We start from the raw sequence: 15,303 nt of genomic DNA on the forward strand, positions 1-15,303 counted from the left end.
GTTTTATTGTCTTTTCAGTTTTGTCAGATGGTGTGTACGTTACTCGTACTATTATCCTTATAATATAAATGAGACATATATTATCATCAAGAAAACATTCCGAGGCACAAATTGGCATAATATGCGCAACGATTCTCTGTTATAATAAGATTTTAATCGATATATACTGACCGATCGTACCACCTCAATTTTTTTTTTAGAAAAACCACCTCAAATTTTAATGTCTTTCCCTGCCCCCTCGCTCGCAATCTCGGTTTAATAAATAAATAAATAAAAATTCCCCGCCCGGCCCGCTTGATACCCGCGGCCAACCGCCCCGTACCTATCCGGTTCACTCAAGCGAAGGTGTGCGTGGCGGGGCACGACCACGACCCCTCGGCCGACCCCATCCACCAGTCTAACGGGGTAAACCAGCAGTCCAAAATAAGTATCGGCCGTCGCCGCAACCCTCTTCCATCCACCCCCTCCCCTCCCCAGCCGCCGCCGCGCCTAGAGCATGACATGCGGGACCCACGGGTGACGTGCCCCACATGCAAATGGGCGTAGTATATTCCGCCGCGCCTCCGTCCACCGCGTGACTCGACTCGCCGGCTCCCCGCCCCGCCTTCTTCCTCCTCCTCCCCTCGCTCTCTCCCTCTCTGCCAGGCGAAAACGATCAGGAAAACGTCAAAACCCCCTCGAAAAAACACCCCGGAGGAGGAGGAAAATAGGGGAGGGGAAAAGGCGGCCACCGCCCGAAATGAAGCCCAACACCAAGAAGAAATCCAAGAAGAAGAAGCGGCCCTCGCCGGCGGCCGCCGACGGGGCGGCGCCGCCGACCCCTCCGGCGCCGGGGTCCTCCCCGCGCTCCCCGCTCGCCGAAACCCTAACCCTAGCCGCCGCGGCCTCGGAGACGGAGTCGAGCGGCAGCGGCAGCGGGAGCGGCGGGGACGCCTCCGCGTACACCCGCGCCTTCACCTCCAGCTCGTCGGGGCCCGCGTCCACCTCCTCGTTCTACGCCCCCTCCTCGACCGACTCCGCCGCGTCCTCCTCGGCCACGGGCGACGAGCGGCGCGACCTCGCCTGGCTGCTCGAGGCCTTCGGCAGCGCCACCATCGACCAGGTCGACTCGGCCTACCGCGAGGCCGGCGGCGACCCCTTCCTCGCGGCCGGCATCCTCGGCTCCACGCAGGACATGCAGCCGCCGCCGCCGCCACCGCCAGATCTCTCCCCGCGCGCCGGATCTGCTGGGAGGAGGCCGGCTCGCAGGCCCAGGAAGCTTCCCGTTGCCGTGTCTGGCATCGTTGCGGACGTGATCGGCAAGGGCTACTCGCGGCCTGCCACTCCGCCTGTGAGCGCGACCGATAGAAGTGGGTGGAAGGGGAAGGGGAAGGACATGGATGGAGAAAGCGTCAGCAATGGCTGGAATGATGAGAGAAATGGGGAGAGAGAAAGCGGGGGTGGCTATCCCACGCTTAATGTTGAGGAGGCCGAGCAGTTCCTGTGCTCCATGCTTGGAGATCATTCTGAGCTCAGCATGGGTGTGGTCAAAGACGTGCTGGGTGAGTCGTCTAGCACCAGCTGCTCTACTTTTCATATCCAGGTGCTTTACCTGGGATCGTTTGTTTCTGCTGCCAGAAGTCATAACCAAGCCTAATTGCAAATTTGCTATATAGGATAAATGCGTGTTTGGATAAAAGGTTATTTTTGGGAAGCGTTGGTATTTAGGGAGTTCCACGGCATTTCTTTGGAAAGCTTTAATTTTTTGAACTATATACTAAACCTTTCCAACGAATTAAATGTCATCCAACCAGGGCCTGAAGGTTTGAAGCACTGTCCTCAGTTCACAACACACCATTTAGTGAGCGGGGGCATGTTTTGGCACTTTGACTTCTTCTCTTAGAAATTTGATGTGCCAAAATGTGGAACAGAACACATGAGGCATGCATAAGCCAATCTATTAAAAAGAGTGACCGCTTGTTTGATTGTCCTCGTATGTTTTTAGTCCTAGTTTCCTTCTTGCAGCCGCAGATGTCAGAGTAATTCTGGGTGCTATTTCCTCGCTAGTCCAGTTTCCTATCTGTACCTGCAGATATCGAAGTAACTTTGGGGTGCTATTTCAACGCTGCCATCTGATCTATTAATATTATTGGCATTGCATTCTCTTAAACCAACTAGTTGTAAATAAAAGAGTGTTACTGTTAGGATCACAAATTACCACCGTCGAAATGCTGTGTGATTTTGATGTGTAGTGCTTCCGGAGTGGATGTTTGTAATTAGCAAGGCGGTGTTGATTTTATATTGGGCTAAAGTCTCTGAAAAGTCAATTCGAAGAATTGATTATTGAGTTTATCATGTGCAAGGTTATAGAAGCCTGGAGCAAAGCAAGATTCATGCGATCAGTGAAGTGGATGTCTGTTAAGGCATTTCACAATGCTCCCTTGTTCTCCTTGCGTAAATATTAAGTGTTAAGGAGATTGCTGCCTGCAGTTTTTGTTTTGTGATATGAGCTACCTTCCACAACTACAAATTGCACAATATCACATTCAAGTGATAGATTCACTTTGCTTGTTTTGGTGCAAAGAACATGTGGGTGGGTGGTTGGCCTACAGATTGCACAATTCTTCTAGTGCTGTACGGTTGAAGCCAATCCATGGTTTTAGTTGCACACTAGTACCTGGTGTTTGTACGCAGAACTGCTGCATGGTTCCATTCAATTGGCGAAAAATACATGTTATGCAACACGTCTAATTATTAAATGCAATTTGCTGTTTCAAAAACTGGATAAAAATTCATTCATGTTTATTCTAAATTCTGTAAGAAGCTACTTAATGTAAAATTAGATTTTTGTGCTTGCTTGAATATGAGTGTGTTTAGGAACAATTGTATTTCATTTGGCCAATCAGTTGGACATCTTTGAAAGTGTTCCTTATGCTATATTTATTTCTTGCAGGTCAGTCTGGATATGATGTTGAGCAGGTAAACAAGTAGCTTATTCGGTGCATTTCTTAGTGCCTCGAGGCCCTCGACCAGTGTTTAAGTTTATGGATTTTACAAAATACTGTTGATTGGCCGGGACTATAATCTCACCCGTTGGCAGTATCGATGGTCTTTTGTCTTGCTTTATACCTTTATAAATTTTGACAAACAAAAAAAGCGCATGTGTATGTTTGCCAGTTACCACATGGTTCTGGGATTTTACTCTAGTTCCTTGAGCCCATGCATAAAAAATCCGGTTAATGGTGTTGCCTACCTCCTCTTCTGTCCTGCCATGGTTATCAGATCTGTCAAGGCACCGAAAATCATCCGGGTGCTTGTGAGGTTAAAATTGCTAAAGCGTGCGGAGAATGTCAAGAGAGGGCGGGGTAGACCGAATTTGACATGGGAGGAGTCCGTTAAGAGAGACCTGAAGGATTGGAGTATCACCAAAGAGCTAGCAATGGACAGGGGTGCGTGGAAGCTTGCTATCCATGTGCCAGAGCCATGAGTTGGTTGCGAGATCTTATGGGTTTCACCTCTAGCCTACCCCAACTTGTTTGGGACTAAAGGCTTTGTTGTTGTTGTTGTTGTTGTTGTTGTTGTTGTTGTATTCCTATCAACCAACTATCCCAAAAGACTGATCTGATTGGAAGATACTCCCTCCGTTCCATAATGTAGTGTGTGTAGATTTTTTGAAAAGTCAAATTTTGCAAACTTTGACCAAGTTTATCGAGAAAACTATTTATATGTACAATATCAAATATATAAAATATGAAACTACATCTTATGGTGAATCTAATGATACATGTTTGGTATTATAGATGTAAATGTTTTTCTCCACAAACTTGGTCAAAGTTTGTGAAGTTTGACTTTTCAAAAAAAATCTATTATGGAACGGACCCCCCCTCCCCCCCCCCCCCCCCCCCCTCTTCACATCCCCCCACGCCTGATGTCGGTGTGACTAAATGATTGGGGAAAATGCGGGGACTGAGACTTAAACCCAAGACCTCAGGTCTGATACCATGTTGGATATTCCTATCAACCAACTATCCCAAAAGACCGATCTGATAGGAAGAGGAAATATAATATGCTCCCTCTGTCCCATAGTATAAGATCTTATTACATCCAATCTGCTCATAAATTGGATGTAAGATCTTATATTATGCGACGGAGGGAGTACTTAACAAAAATCACCAGCGTTTACAATTTGCAACTAAATAGTCGAGGAGGGGTGAGGGTGTGGGACGACATCGGCACTCGCCTGTAAGATATTAGGACATCAAAAAGGGGGGAATAGGCAACTTAAAGTAGTAGAGAAGAAAAAACAAGGAAAATGGGAGGAAGGTAAGAAAGTTTAGAGTGACCCATGTACTAGGGAGGTATGACAGGTAGGTTTGGCTCTTTACATGTGATTCTTTGTTGGTCGATGCCTTGATGGAACAGAATATGCTTAGGACTTGTTACTGTACAATTTGTACTACAGATATATTTTGTATCGCCTAATTGTCACCTTGTCATGTGCCTTGGCGGCTGTGCACCCAGGCGGTCCTAAGCTAGAAAATTAATTTAATTGTTCAAAACCAAGTAACCAACTAAGCATTCTGGTGTGAAACCTAAAAAGCTAATAACGCAAGATATCTTCTGTGGTGGTAGCATGATCATATCTGATCAAACTTGTGCTCTTTTTCACCGAATTACATACTTTTAAGTCAGTGACAATTTGTTGAGAGATATTACTAATCAGGTGTTTTCAGGCTCTGGACGCATTGCTTGATATCTCTGGTATGGGATGGTGCATTCCTAATGAAGAAACAAATAGCTCATCCTCTCCAAATATCTTCCCAGGAAATGGATTGTTTGAAGAAGAATGTACTGCAAGTATTCAACAGAGTCCACACCAGGTGTTAACTTTGCGCAGTCACTACAATTTATGCTCCTATTTTTCAGTGCAAATCACCTGTATTGATATTCTTGCAGAAATTTCAGTTAATCTTAGATACATTAAAGCTACTAAGTTCAGTACTAACTACTAAATATTTTGTTCTACAAATAGCCTGGGATCATAGAAATTTCAGTTAATCTTAGTTGACTCCTGCATACATTGAAGCTACTAAGTTCAGTAATAAATATTTTGTTCTACGAATAGCCTGGGATCATAGATTCTTTATTATTTATATTTAGTGCAGTTAGTATAACCCCTTCTTACTGGCCAACATGTTATATCCGTACTACAGCGGATAGTTTAGATTGTATCTTTCAAAGCACCAACTATTGCCAGTTTACCATTGCTGTGTTTTACAACTCAACCTGTTTATAGTCGCAGAAGTTGCCAAAAAAGTCTTAACAGGAAGTAAAATAGAACTTGTAGCCTTGTTGTTCATTTTGACGTCCTAGTGCAACGTAAGACAGCAAACAATGTTGAATGTCATTGCTATTTACTTCTGGTTGGCATGTCTGTGCTAGTCCACTAAACACGTCTCCAGTTTCCCATTATTTCTTTGGCACAATAGAATGCATGTGGCACTTTGTAAGCGCTCCCTTGAGAAATTATCATATTCTAACATTTTGTTCTACTCAGTTCCCAGAAGAAATACCTGGTATGTCATACAATCACTCTGAAAGGCAACATGAATTCTTCTGGGGGGAACAACAGAGCAGGTGAATCTTATCTGAGCACATATGCTTTCCTTAGATTCTTAGTAACATTATATAGCAGCTGTCTAATGTGTTGCTTGGTGAACTTGATACTTCATGTTTATGTGTTTGGCATGCACATACTTGATCCACAAAGTTGCCATGTATGCATGTCATATTTTTGTTTGTAGCTGAGTATGGACAAACATAGTGGGTAATTGTTCAATGGAGAGTATTCAGTGCTTTCTTGTGCCCCTTTTGCACATTTGGCAGCTCAGAAGTTGCATAGCACATGAGATTAGATATGTACTACCTCTGTACACTAATATAAGACGTTTTTGCGGTTCAATTTGAACTGCAAAAATGTCTTACATTAGTGTACAGAGGGAGTGCATGTTAACGATTTCATATCCTTGACTGCCTTGACAAATAAAGCATCCTTGATCGCCTAGACAAACACAGTTTAATAAAAGCTTACTATATGCACACATAGCGTGTGTCACATGCTAGTAATGTATTCCTCTAAGATAGCTTATACTAGTATTTTTCCTAGCTAACCTAAGTGAGTTTTGGGTAAAATGAGTGGCTCAGTTTAAATGCCTTGGTCATCTGTCGACTTCAGTAGTACTGGCTGTACAGGTTGTTATCTCCTAGGCATAATGGTATCAGTAGTGAAGCAGACCTTGACAATACTGGCTGTACAGCTATACCAATAATCACATAGACGTTGACAGTATGTGGCTGTGCAGCTAGTTATCTCCTAGGCATCAATGGTTTTAGTATTTGCATAGACTTTGGCAGTGCTGGCTGTACAGCTAGTTATCTCCTAGGCATCATTGATATCAGTTATCTCGCCATGTGCTTGCACTTTCACGCTGGTGGTTGTTGGTTTATGATATGCCTGGTCTTTTGGTTCAGTAGCTACATGAAGGCTGTTTGCGAGGTGCAGCACCCGGCAACACCGTCTCCAAGATCAGCGGTGGTGGATTCCAAGATGCCACAACAAGTCTTGGAGTCGCTGTTCAAAATACCTGAACGTCGCACATACGAGCCAAGTAAAATGGACTGGAAGAAGGTAGTGAAGAAGCTGCAGTCATACAATCATCCCATCACAGCAAGCAATCAAGAAAGACCAAAAAATGGTATATCCTGTTTTTGACCACTCTGCTTGTTAACATGCTCGTTGTGCTCAAAGAATTCACTTCTTTTCCGTCATGGCAATTTACATACTTTCTGTTTCCTAACTCTATAGGTTTCTATTGTTAGTGTATTTCTCACCATGAGGTCGATAGTTCCCTCGTCTAAGCAATATAGATTTATCCCATAAGTAAAACTGCTACTTCTCATTTCTTGATTTAATTAGTCTTCATTTGACACGTAGACATTCACATTAGATATGTTCTTACAATGGAACTTCTTTTGATGGATTTGCTTACACTTACACATATAACTGTCTTTGTTTCACTTATTGTTTTATTTGGCACTGCTGTAAATGACACAACTGTAATTTCTCAATGTTAAGGGGATGGGTATCGAGAGTTCCGTGGTGTTTCTGCTAGGCATTATGATACGATGAAAGGGTATTATCAGAAAGTAAGACACTATTTTTGTCGCAGTTTTTCTTGAGCCAGTTCTTCTTTTGTATTTCATATATTGATCTCTATTTATTCCATACAGGCTGCTGTGGCATATTCCAAAGGAGATAAATCTTATGCCTCTTACCTTGCAGAGGAGGTCAGACTTTCAATTTTAAGATGTTAAGGCTGACAAAAAAAAGAGAGCAGGATCTCTTTATCTTTCACCTTTAATGGTTGAATGATGGAGAGCTCCAAGTGATGTGCTGATGTTGTTTCTTAGTATCTTACAGTACATAAAATTAGTAAATTATATTAGCCCTGTTATAAGATGCTAAGATGTATTCGTTTTTCAGAATATTTTCTGGAATGCTTATAGCTACTTTGTGTTGCCTTAGTATCTCAAATAGCCCAATATGTATTTGCTTTAGGGAAAACATTATCGGGAATTGGGTCGCAAGGAAGATGAGAAGGCCAGCAGGGAGATATTTGAAGCCAGGTAAACCGCCGTATAACTTCTGATAGTCAGGGAGATATTTTTTGATCTCAGACTCTCATATCCTTGGTTGGCAGAAACAAGCATATAACAAACACGGTGACTATTGACTTGCATGGTCAACATGTCAAGCAAGCTATGAAGCTCCTCAAAGTTCACATGCTGGTTTGTGTATGCATGCCATGTGAGTATTAACATACAGTTTGATGCTGTAATTATTTAGCTCCATTTGTCTTGACTAATGCTTGTCATGTCTTCCTTTCTCTTCCTTAAACAGCTACCCTTCTTAGAGTAATTACTGGTTGTGGTGTTGAAGGTACAGGGAAAGGGAAGATAAAACGATCGGTAAGAATGTTCTTGTTTGATTAGTCATTCTTGTCACTTCTATATGCTGCTTATAAGTATAGTGACTGTAGTAGTTTTAAAGCATCGTCTTCATACTCTAAATGAACTCTCCTCAATTGCATTTGGTTGGGTGTTCCATCCTTTCATACTCTATCCACATTTAGTCTTGTGGCCATATGATCGATTATAGTAGAATATTGTGCAGCTCTGGGTGGGGTTTGTAATGCTCATATTTTATTTCCCTAAAAAATGCCTTAACCCTTTATCCAGTTAATCGTAATATGTTAATCCCTTGATTTCACATGCCATGCTTTTGAATGCAACTATATATAAATACATGCCTGTAATAGGTTATCGAGCTTGTGGAGAAGGAAGGCATCGAGTGGTACGAAGGGAACTCCGGAACCATAGTTCTTCGATTAGGCGGGCCAAGAGAATACCGCTTCCTGGAGCATGACAGCGATTCTGACTAAGTTAAAGCCTCGCCTCGTCTGTTTTTGGTGGAGCCTGACATAGATTTAACAGCCGTTCTAATCTATGTATCTCTCCTGTATCTATCTGTACTTACATGTCCTGTATGTAATTATGGATAGGTGACCTAGGTTCCTGTGTAGTACGAGGTAGTTTCTGACACAGTTTGGGAATAGCAAAGAGAAGATAGGTGCCGTCTGATGTCATCATCATTCTAGGCCGCTAACATTGTATCGTACTCTTGAAGCTATGTGCCTGTCTAATTGTTTTATGTTAGGGTGGAAGGAACAGCAGACAGTGTAACTTTACCCCCATGTATCTAGTTTATGCAGTGTAAAATTATCTTCAGTACCCAGATTCTTTTTGGCATGATACTCCTGGGGCTGGCTACCTGTTGGTTGTTATAGTTGATTGAAATGATCTGTAGCCATGTGATTCAGGATTAAAACCATTCAGGTGTGCATCAAGGCCGCCTTCTCGCGCTGTCCACGTCGGCAGGATGTGTACTGTTTGTCTTGGCCAATGGGAGCGCCAATTCATGTCCAACTCAGCGCTCGTCTACTGCCTCCTGCGTAATGTCAGGTGTGGGCTGGCCGTCCCGTCCCTCCGTCACACGCTAACTCTTCTGTCGCCGCCTCGTCCCCATCCTAGATCCGCCGCCGCCACCGGAGGAAGGGCCTCTCCTGAGACCCGCTTCTCCCGCGAGTCAGGTCGTGTGGGCGCTATCGTCGTCTTCTCCCCTCGCTGCGCGGCACTACTGCCGGAGAGAGTACAAGTACCCACCCCGCGCTCCCCTCGACCGGACTCAGCGGTGGCCGCCGATGCGTCCGCCGACGCCTCCCCGTCCCTGTACTTCGGCGACCCGGCCTCCCTCGTCGACCTCCGCGGCCTCACCGATGCCGGCGCCGCCACCCGCCTGATCCACGAGTGCGTCGCCTACCAGCGCGCCCTCGACGCCCGCCGCTCCGACCTCGACCTCGTCGAGGCGCTCTCCTCCCGCGTTCGCCACCTCGACGCGGTGCACTCGCGCGCCGAGTCCGCCTTGGACGCCGACGACCTCGCGGCCGCCGCCACCGCTGCGCGCGAGTTCCTGTTGGATCAGGTCGCCGCTTCCTTGTCCGTCTCTGACGCCTATTCCTTCTCCTTTCCTCTCCCAAAAGATTCACAACGAGGCAACCTCTCCTTTCTCTTCTTTCCATGATCTGGTCTTGATAACAAGATCTGAGGTGAACACCCTCTCGTGCGCCGGCGTCGGAGAGGGCCGGGAGAACCACCAAGCCATTGGGCAGTCCGCCTCTGGCTTCTCTGATCAGTAAGATCTTCCTCCTCTTCCTTCCCATCTCCTTCTCCCTCTTCCTGGCAAGACGGTTAACCTTGATTTGGGTGGTGTGATGGCCAGATAACCATAGACTGGTAGTTATTTCTTGTGAAATTCCTTCATCTATATACGTTTGGCAGAGTTTGGTTAATTGCTCTTGTTTGTAGTAGTAAAATTGCATCAGAACAACCTAAAAAAATAGTACATTTTGATGTGTTTGAGATAGTTCCTCCCCTGAAATCACCTTTATTAATATTTTGTTTGTTTTAAGTGAAGCAAGTCTTTTATCCAATTTTTGCATGTGTGTTTCCTCTGTTCGCAGGTGGTTGTCGGGTGAGCACCGGTTTTATGGCCTTTCATTGATCGAGATGAGTTTTTGTGGTGGGCCTTCTGCTTCATTTGTGGTCAAGATGAGTTTTTGCTATATTCGTCCGTGTGATTTAGTGTTTTCGGTGTCCTTGGATTTATATGTATGTTGGTCGATTCATGCTCATTAGGAGTTTGATGCTATGCCATCCATATGGTGGCCTGAGATTTTTGTTTCTTTTGTCAGAAATCGCATAAGTGAGCTCATTCTCGACTTCGATTCGGCGTTCGGTGTGATGAGTGGATCGTCTCTGCAGTTCAGGTACTGTTTGGGATCTCTTTGAGCTAGGTTCAGTTTACTTCTGATTGGTCTCGATTTGTTATTCTCGCTATTATTTTGGTTGCACTCTCTTGTGATGCGGTTGTATATCGCTGAGTCTTTCTCCATCAACACATCGGCTATCTCGGCGTGTTCTTACATTTCTATCCTTTACAAAATAGTCCACATTTCATACTCCGATTCCACTTTTCCACATGTACCCTCGATGCACTACTTTACTTTTAGAAGAGCGTATGGTAGCGGCGACTGTGACATTTTTTTTAGAAAATTTTAGAATCTTTGAATTCTGCAGTCACCCCGCATAATTTCTGCACCATAGGATGGAGTACAACGAGTCCTCTCAGATTCAATTTTCTGTTCACTAACAAAGACAAAGAGATTAAGCTAAGTTATTCAAACACCTAGATGATCTAAGTTGCCTACTTTCTCTTACCACAGGATTGCATTTCTTCAAACTATGTTGCTTTTTAATCATCAGGGTTTTTATATTTTTCAGTTCTTCCAGCAGAAAGTAATCTGATTTGTCAACTAATTATAAACAACATCATGTTAACGTGAATTTTGGTTCACCTTCACTCATTCTGACATTTATCACCATAAAATATTTTACAGCAAATTGTCTTTGTCCTTAGTCATGGACGGGTTTGGTTGAGGTGCACTTGTGTACAACCCTTTAAGTCATCAAGTACTTTGGTGTCCTATTTTTTGCAATATAGAATGTCTCATGGTGCATTTTCTTCTGTAATCTTATTTAGATGAGCACCAGCATCTCTGTAACTTCTTCAAAATACAGTAACGAAGCTGCATTTGTTTTCATGGTTGGCTCTTCTCTCATCAGGCGGCACCAAATTGGTAGGGCTTCACCTCATACTTTCAATGCTTCTCATTCAGTGCATCGTTGTTTTGTGCTTGAATACTCTTCTTTTACTTGCATCTTCTTTTCCTTTTAATTTGACTGAGCATTTTAGTCTGGCAATGTGCCCGTGTCAATTCTACATATGGTTATCGCATCAGCATGATACAAAATGAGAGCATTTCATTGGCGGCTAGATTGTTTCATGGTTATGTTCTTCTGTAATTATCTTTTTGGGTCAATTTACACATGATATAGCTAATATGTTGTATGGCGAATTAATTTAGGTCTGTTTCGGTGGCCAGCTACTGATATGTCATTAGTGGCTAGAACAAGGCACATACTATTTTTTCCTTTCGATTGGGTGATATACCCCACGGCTGTAAAGAAATGAAGTTGCAGTGTCGTACGGTGAATTAATTTAGCTTTGTTTCGGTGGCCAACTGCTGACATATTATTAGTGGCTAGAACAAGGCACGTACTATTTTTTTTCCTTTCGATTGGGTGATATACCCCACAGCTGTAAAGAAATGAAGTTGCAGTGTCGTACGGCAAATTAATTTAGCTCTATTTCGGTGGCCAACTGCTGACATCTTATTAGTGGCTACAAAAAGGCACATACTGTTTTTTTTCTTTCTATTGGGTGATATACCCCATAGCTGTAAATAATGAAGTTGCAGTGTAATGATATAGCATCTTATTTCTGCATCTTTTGCCTTGCGGTCTTCAGTACTTGTGGTTAGTACTTGTGGTTAGCTGATGTTTATTTTCTGATTCTATTGATTCTTGTTAGCAGGGTTGTCTGACATGGTCTGCAATGTTAGTGCTGGTCTGAAGCTTTTCTAGAAGCATTTGTGTGTTCTCAAGCTCAGGAGTTACAAGGAGCAATGGTGCTATGGTCTTGAACTTCCACTGATCTTGTACTGAAGAATGATCCTTAGCTTAGTTACTTAGCTTGATGTCTTTTTTTGAGGATAGGTTTGGAGTTGCATCCACTTTTGTCTAGGTTGGTACGTCCACCAGAATTCGCATGACATTATATGCCAAGATGAGTTGTTGTACTTCCTCTAAATGCATGGCTCAATGCAAACGACTGATTTATTTTTCTTATAATATGTAAACCATGTACTGCATCAACACTCATTGTAGATCATGCTTTCAATTGCCTGAACTTTCTTTTTGTGGTATGCAGATGACAAAATGTAGGGATTCATATTTTTCTTATGTCCCTGCATGGGATTTTATGATTGCACAAATCATAAGAGAAATCAGTGATAGGCCTAAAATTATTGTGGTTGCAGATGATGTGGGAAAGGATGTCCCGGCTCACGCCCTGGAGTGCAATGAGGAAGTGGTGTAGGCCATCGATGTGGACATGTTCTTCTCCGGTGCTCAACGAGTACGGCTTATCAAGCCCCCCCCCCCCCCCCCCCCCCATCGCGGCAGGAGGGCCGCATCTATGAGTAGCTTCTTTGATCCGGTCATGGTGTAGTAGTTACTTTTGGATCATCTCTGGCTCTTCAGGTGTGCTCGTGTGTATGTGAGCAGGCTGTCTGTTCGTTGTGACACATTGTTGTATGGATGTGTATGCGTCTTGTATCGCTGCTCTGATTTTCCTCTTTTGCCTTCAGAGAGTCCACTCGGTTTGCCCCTCGCCTTGACACTCGTCTGCGATTGCTTGATGATGCGTCTCCTCTGCACTTCAGGTATGCCTGTTCCTGCATCTGCCATGATTTGTTTACTGCAGTTTACATGCATTGTTATTATAAGTAATTTGATGTTAATATAGTTACGCACATGACAAATTTGGGTCAGACGACCTATTAGTCCATTACTGCATTGTTGCTGATAGCATAACAAAATCAGTATATGTTACAGATTAACAATAATCAAATCTGACTGAGACATGTATGCGTACCTTATCTGTTCCTATTACCTAATAAGTGTACCAACATGAAATGAGTCTCATTAAGTAATGGGAACATCTGTTTTTGTGTACCATTTGTTTGATCAAAATGCAGACATACAAGGCGTTTGAGTGAGTACCTCCATAATTCAACATATTCAGCTCGGTTACGACACATGCATGTGATTCTTCTGTTGCCTATAGCCAAATCTCTCTATGTCGTGTGTAGTTCTTGCATGGTTAGCAAGCTGAAGTGTTGGGTGATGCTTTTGCATACTTAATGAGGTGAAATGTTGGATGTTGCTCTTGCATAATTGGCTGGTTTAGGTGTATAAATTAGAATCAAACTGAACTATAACAATTTTGAGATCATGATTTGGCATTCACATGAAACTGATCAAGTAAATGGATGTACTGCGTCACGCATATGTACAGATTTAGGCCATTTGACCAAAATAGGTTGTAACAAGTACAAAACCCTTACAAAGATGCATGTTAGTTACACCGGCGCATACATGCTAGCAAATCTCAAGCTGTTTAAATAATTGTCTGTTTCTAATTTCCCGAAGTGTATAGGGACTAGAACCTTCTGTGCACAAGAAAAATAAGTGATTATGAACTTGTTTCTGTATACATGGATTATTCATAGAATTGTTTAGACTGTTTACTAAAGATTGCAAGAAAGAACTTGAGACAATTAATAAGACATTATCCATTTGAACCACTGAAGGTAAATATTTCTTGCTTGGTTGTTCCAGGTATGTTACAATATTTGAGTTTCGTAGCTCAAGATGTCGATTCACATTGTCTTAATTCCTGCGTGCTGGTTTCTTTCTACCCCTTGGCAGGAAGATCCAGGAAGGAGGCGAGTACGACGGTGGCAGAGGAGGAGGATGAAGGAATAGGCCGGGGAAGTCTAAGAAGAAAAGGTTAGTGGTGCCATCGTTCTTTTGCTCGCCTCGCTGCTTCCCCATCCAGACGACGAGATGTCGCAGTCCCTCATGTTCACTAACCTCTTCGATGTCAGGGGCGGCACCGTCGTACTGAAACTCAAGGTGAAGGTTTCTCCGCCCCTGCTCTCGCCGTGGGCATGCATGGATTTCTGATAAGTGACTGCTCTGCCGCTCATCAGGCTGCCGACCTGCTGGTGCGTGCAAACGTGCTCTACTTGGACCCAGAGTTTGTTGCCGAGATAGCATAAGTGGTGAGATTTGGTTTCGAATCATCCGCCATGGTTCAAAGGATTCGTTGTTGCTGGCATGGATTTTGTTTTAGCTGCACTACACCAATCTAAGATGGCAATATTGCTTTTTGTTTGTACCTGCTGATTGAGTATGTTTTGTAACTGCAGGAAGGCTGTGAAGGACATATTTCTTTCTTATTTTATAAAGGTAAGGTTTATGTTCAGTGCATTTAATAATTACTCTCTCCCCTTCAGTATTTGTGATATGGGTAAAATAGATATTAAAGCCTCTTTCTATATTGCTTGGTCAATCTACACTGCAATTTATTAATTTGTACTAACATAAAGCTGCACACTTGTGTAAGTACTGCTTGATGTTGGCCATGATTAGTTCATGCTCGTCTTTTCATTAAAGACATATGTTCAGTTGCAATTTTGGATATTTACACAGTTGTATGTGTTGCTTTTCTAGATTTTGTTCGTGCAGAAATTTGGTTTTTGATGCATTCAAACATTAATAATCAGCAGCGACATCAAAGGTGAGAGGTATGAATAAGAGCGTCTCTTCTACTGTACTTTTTTGGTGGCTTAAAGTGGTTTCTTCTCTGAATTGGTTTGGTTTTGCAGGTGAAAAGAAGTTATGTTGGTAGATGGTCATGCATCTACTGGTTCTGAGATGCAAGTTGTGACTTGATAGCTCCCTTGACTCAGATGTCATGTCATCTAATTGGGCAATCATATTTAATTGTTGAATGTATTCAATCTGGTTGGGGATAATCCACCACCTAAGAGGATCAAGGTCTCTAAAATATTGTTGTTTGTTTTGTTATCAGTTGTAAATTCTATTCCAAGTTCCTTGCTTATATGTGTATGTTCGTCAACAATTAGAGAAAAAAGAAATGAAAGGGTCGCTTATCAA

At 43.1% G+C, this 15,303-nt stretch overlaps 1 protein-coding gene across 7 annotated transcripts; it reads left to right on the plus strand.

The window, feature by feature from the left end:
• The first annotated feature begins 581 nt into the window (after window positions 1-581).
• LOC125546738 (smr (Small MutS Related) domain-containing protein) lies at window positions 582-15,303 on the plus strand. Of its 7 annotated transcripts, XM_087546649.1 has the most exons (21): window positions 583-1,541; window positions 2,933-2,958; window positions 4,713-4,859; window positions 5,537-5,616; window positions 6,511-6,734; window positions 7,115-7,185; window positions 7,270-7,326; window positions 7,598-7,665; window positions 7,740-7,846; window positions 7,940-8,007; window positions 10,119-10,177; window positions 10,350-10,424; window positions 11,055-11,095; window positions 11,198-11,294; window positions 12,092-12,819; window positions 12,927-13,001; window positions 14,050-14,130; window positions 14,229-14,405; window positions 14,553-14,592; window positions 14,857-14,930; window positions 15,012-15,303. In XM_087546649.1, exons 1-11 carry the CDS (start codon window positions 740-742, stop codon window positions 10,131-10,133), a joined length of 1,665 nt encoding a protein of 554 aa, XP_087402775.1. In that variant the 5' UTR covers window positions 583-739; the 3' UTR covers window positions 10,134-10,177; window positions 10,350-10,424; window positions 11,055-11,095; window positions 11,198-11,294; window positions 12,092-12,819; window positions 12,927-13,001; window positions 14,050-14,130; window positions 14,229-14,405; window positions 14,553-14,592; window positions 14,857-14,930; window positions 15,012-15,303. The 7 variants fall into 7 exon arrangements, with proteins under 7 accessions (XP_087402776.1, XP_087402775.1, XP_087402773.1 ...); XM_087546647.1 differs by lacking the exon at window positions 11,055-11,095 and having other exon boundaries at window positions 10,119-10,266; XM_087546648.1 differs by lacking the exon at window positions 11,055-11,095.

The sequence above is a fragment of the Triticum urartu genome, chromosome 3A (assembly GCF_056163025.1).
Source record: "Triticum urartu cultivar PI428250 chromosome 3A, HENAU_Tu73, whole genome shotgun sequence".
NCBI classification, from domain to species: Eukaryota; Viridiplantae; Streptophyta; class Magnoliopsida; order Poales; family Poaceae; genus Triticum; species Triticum urartu.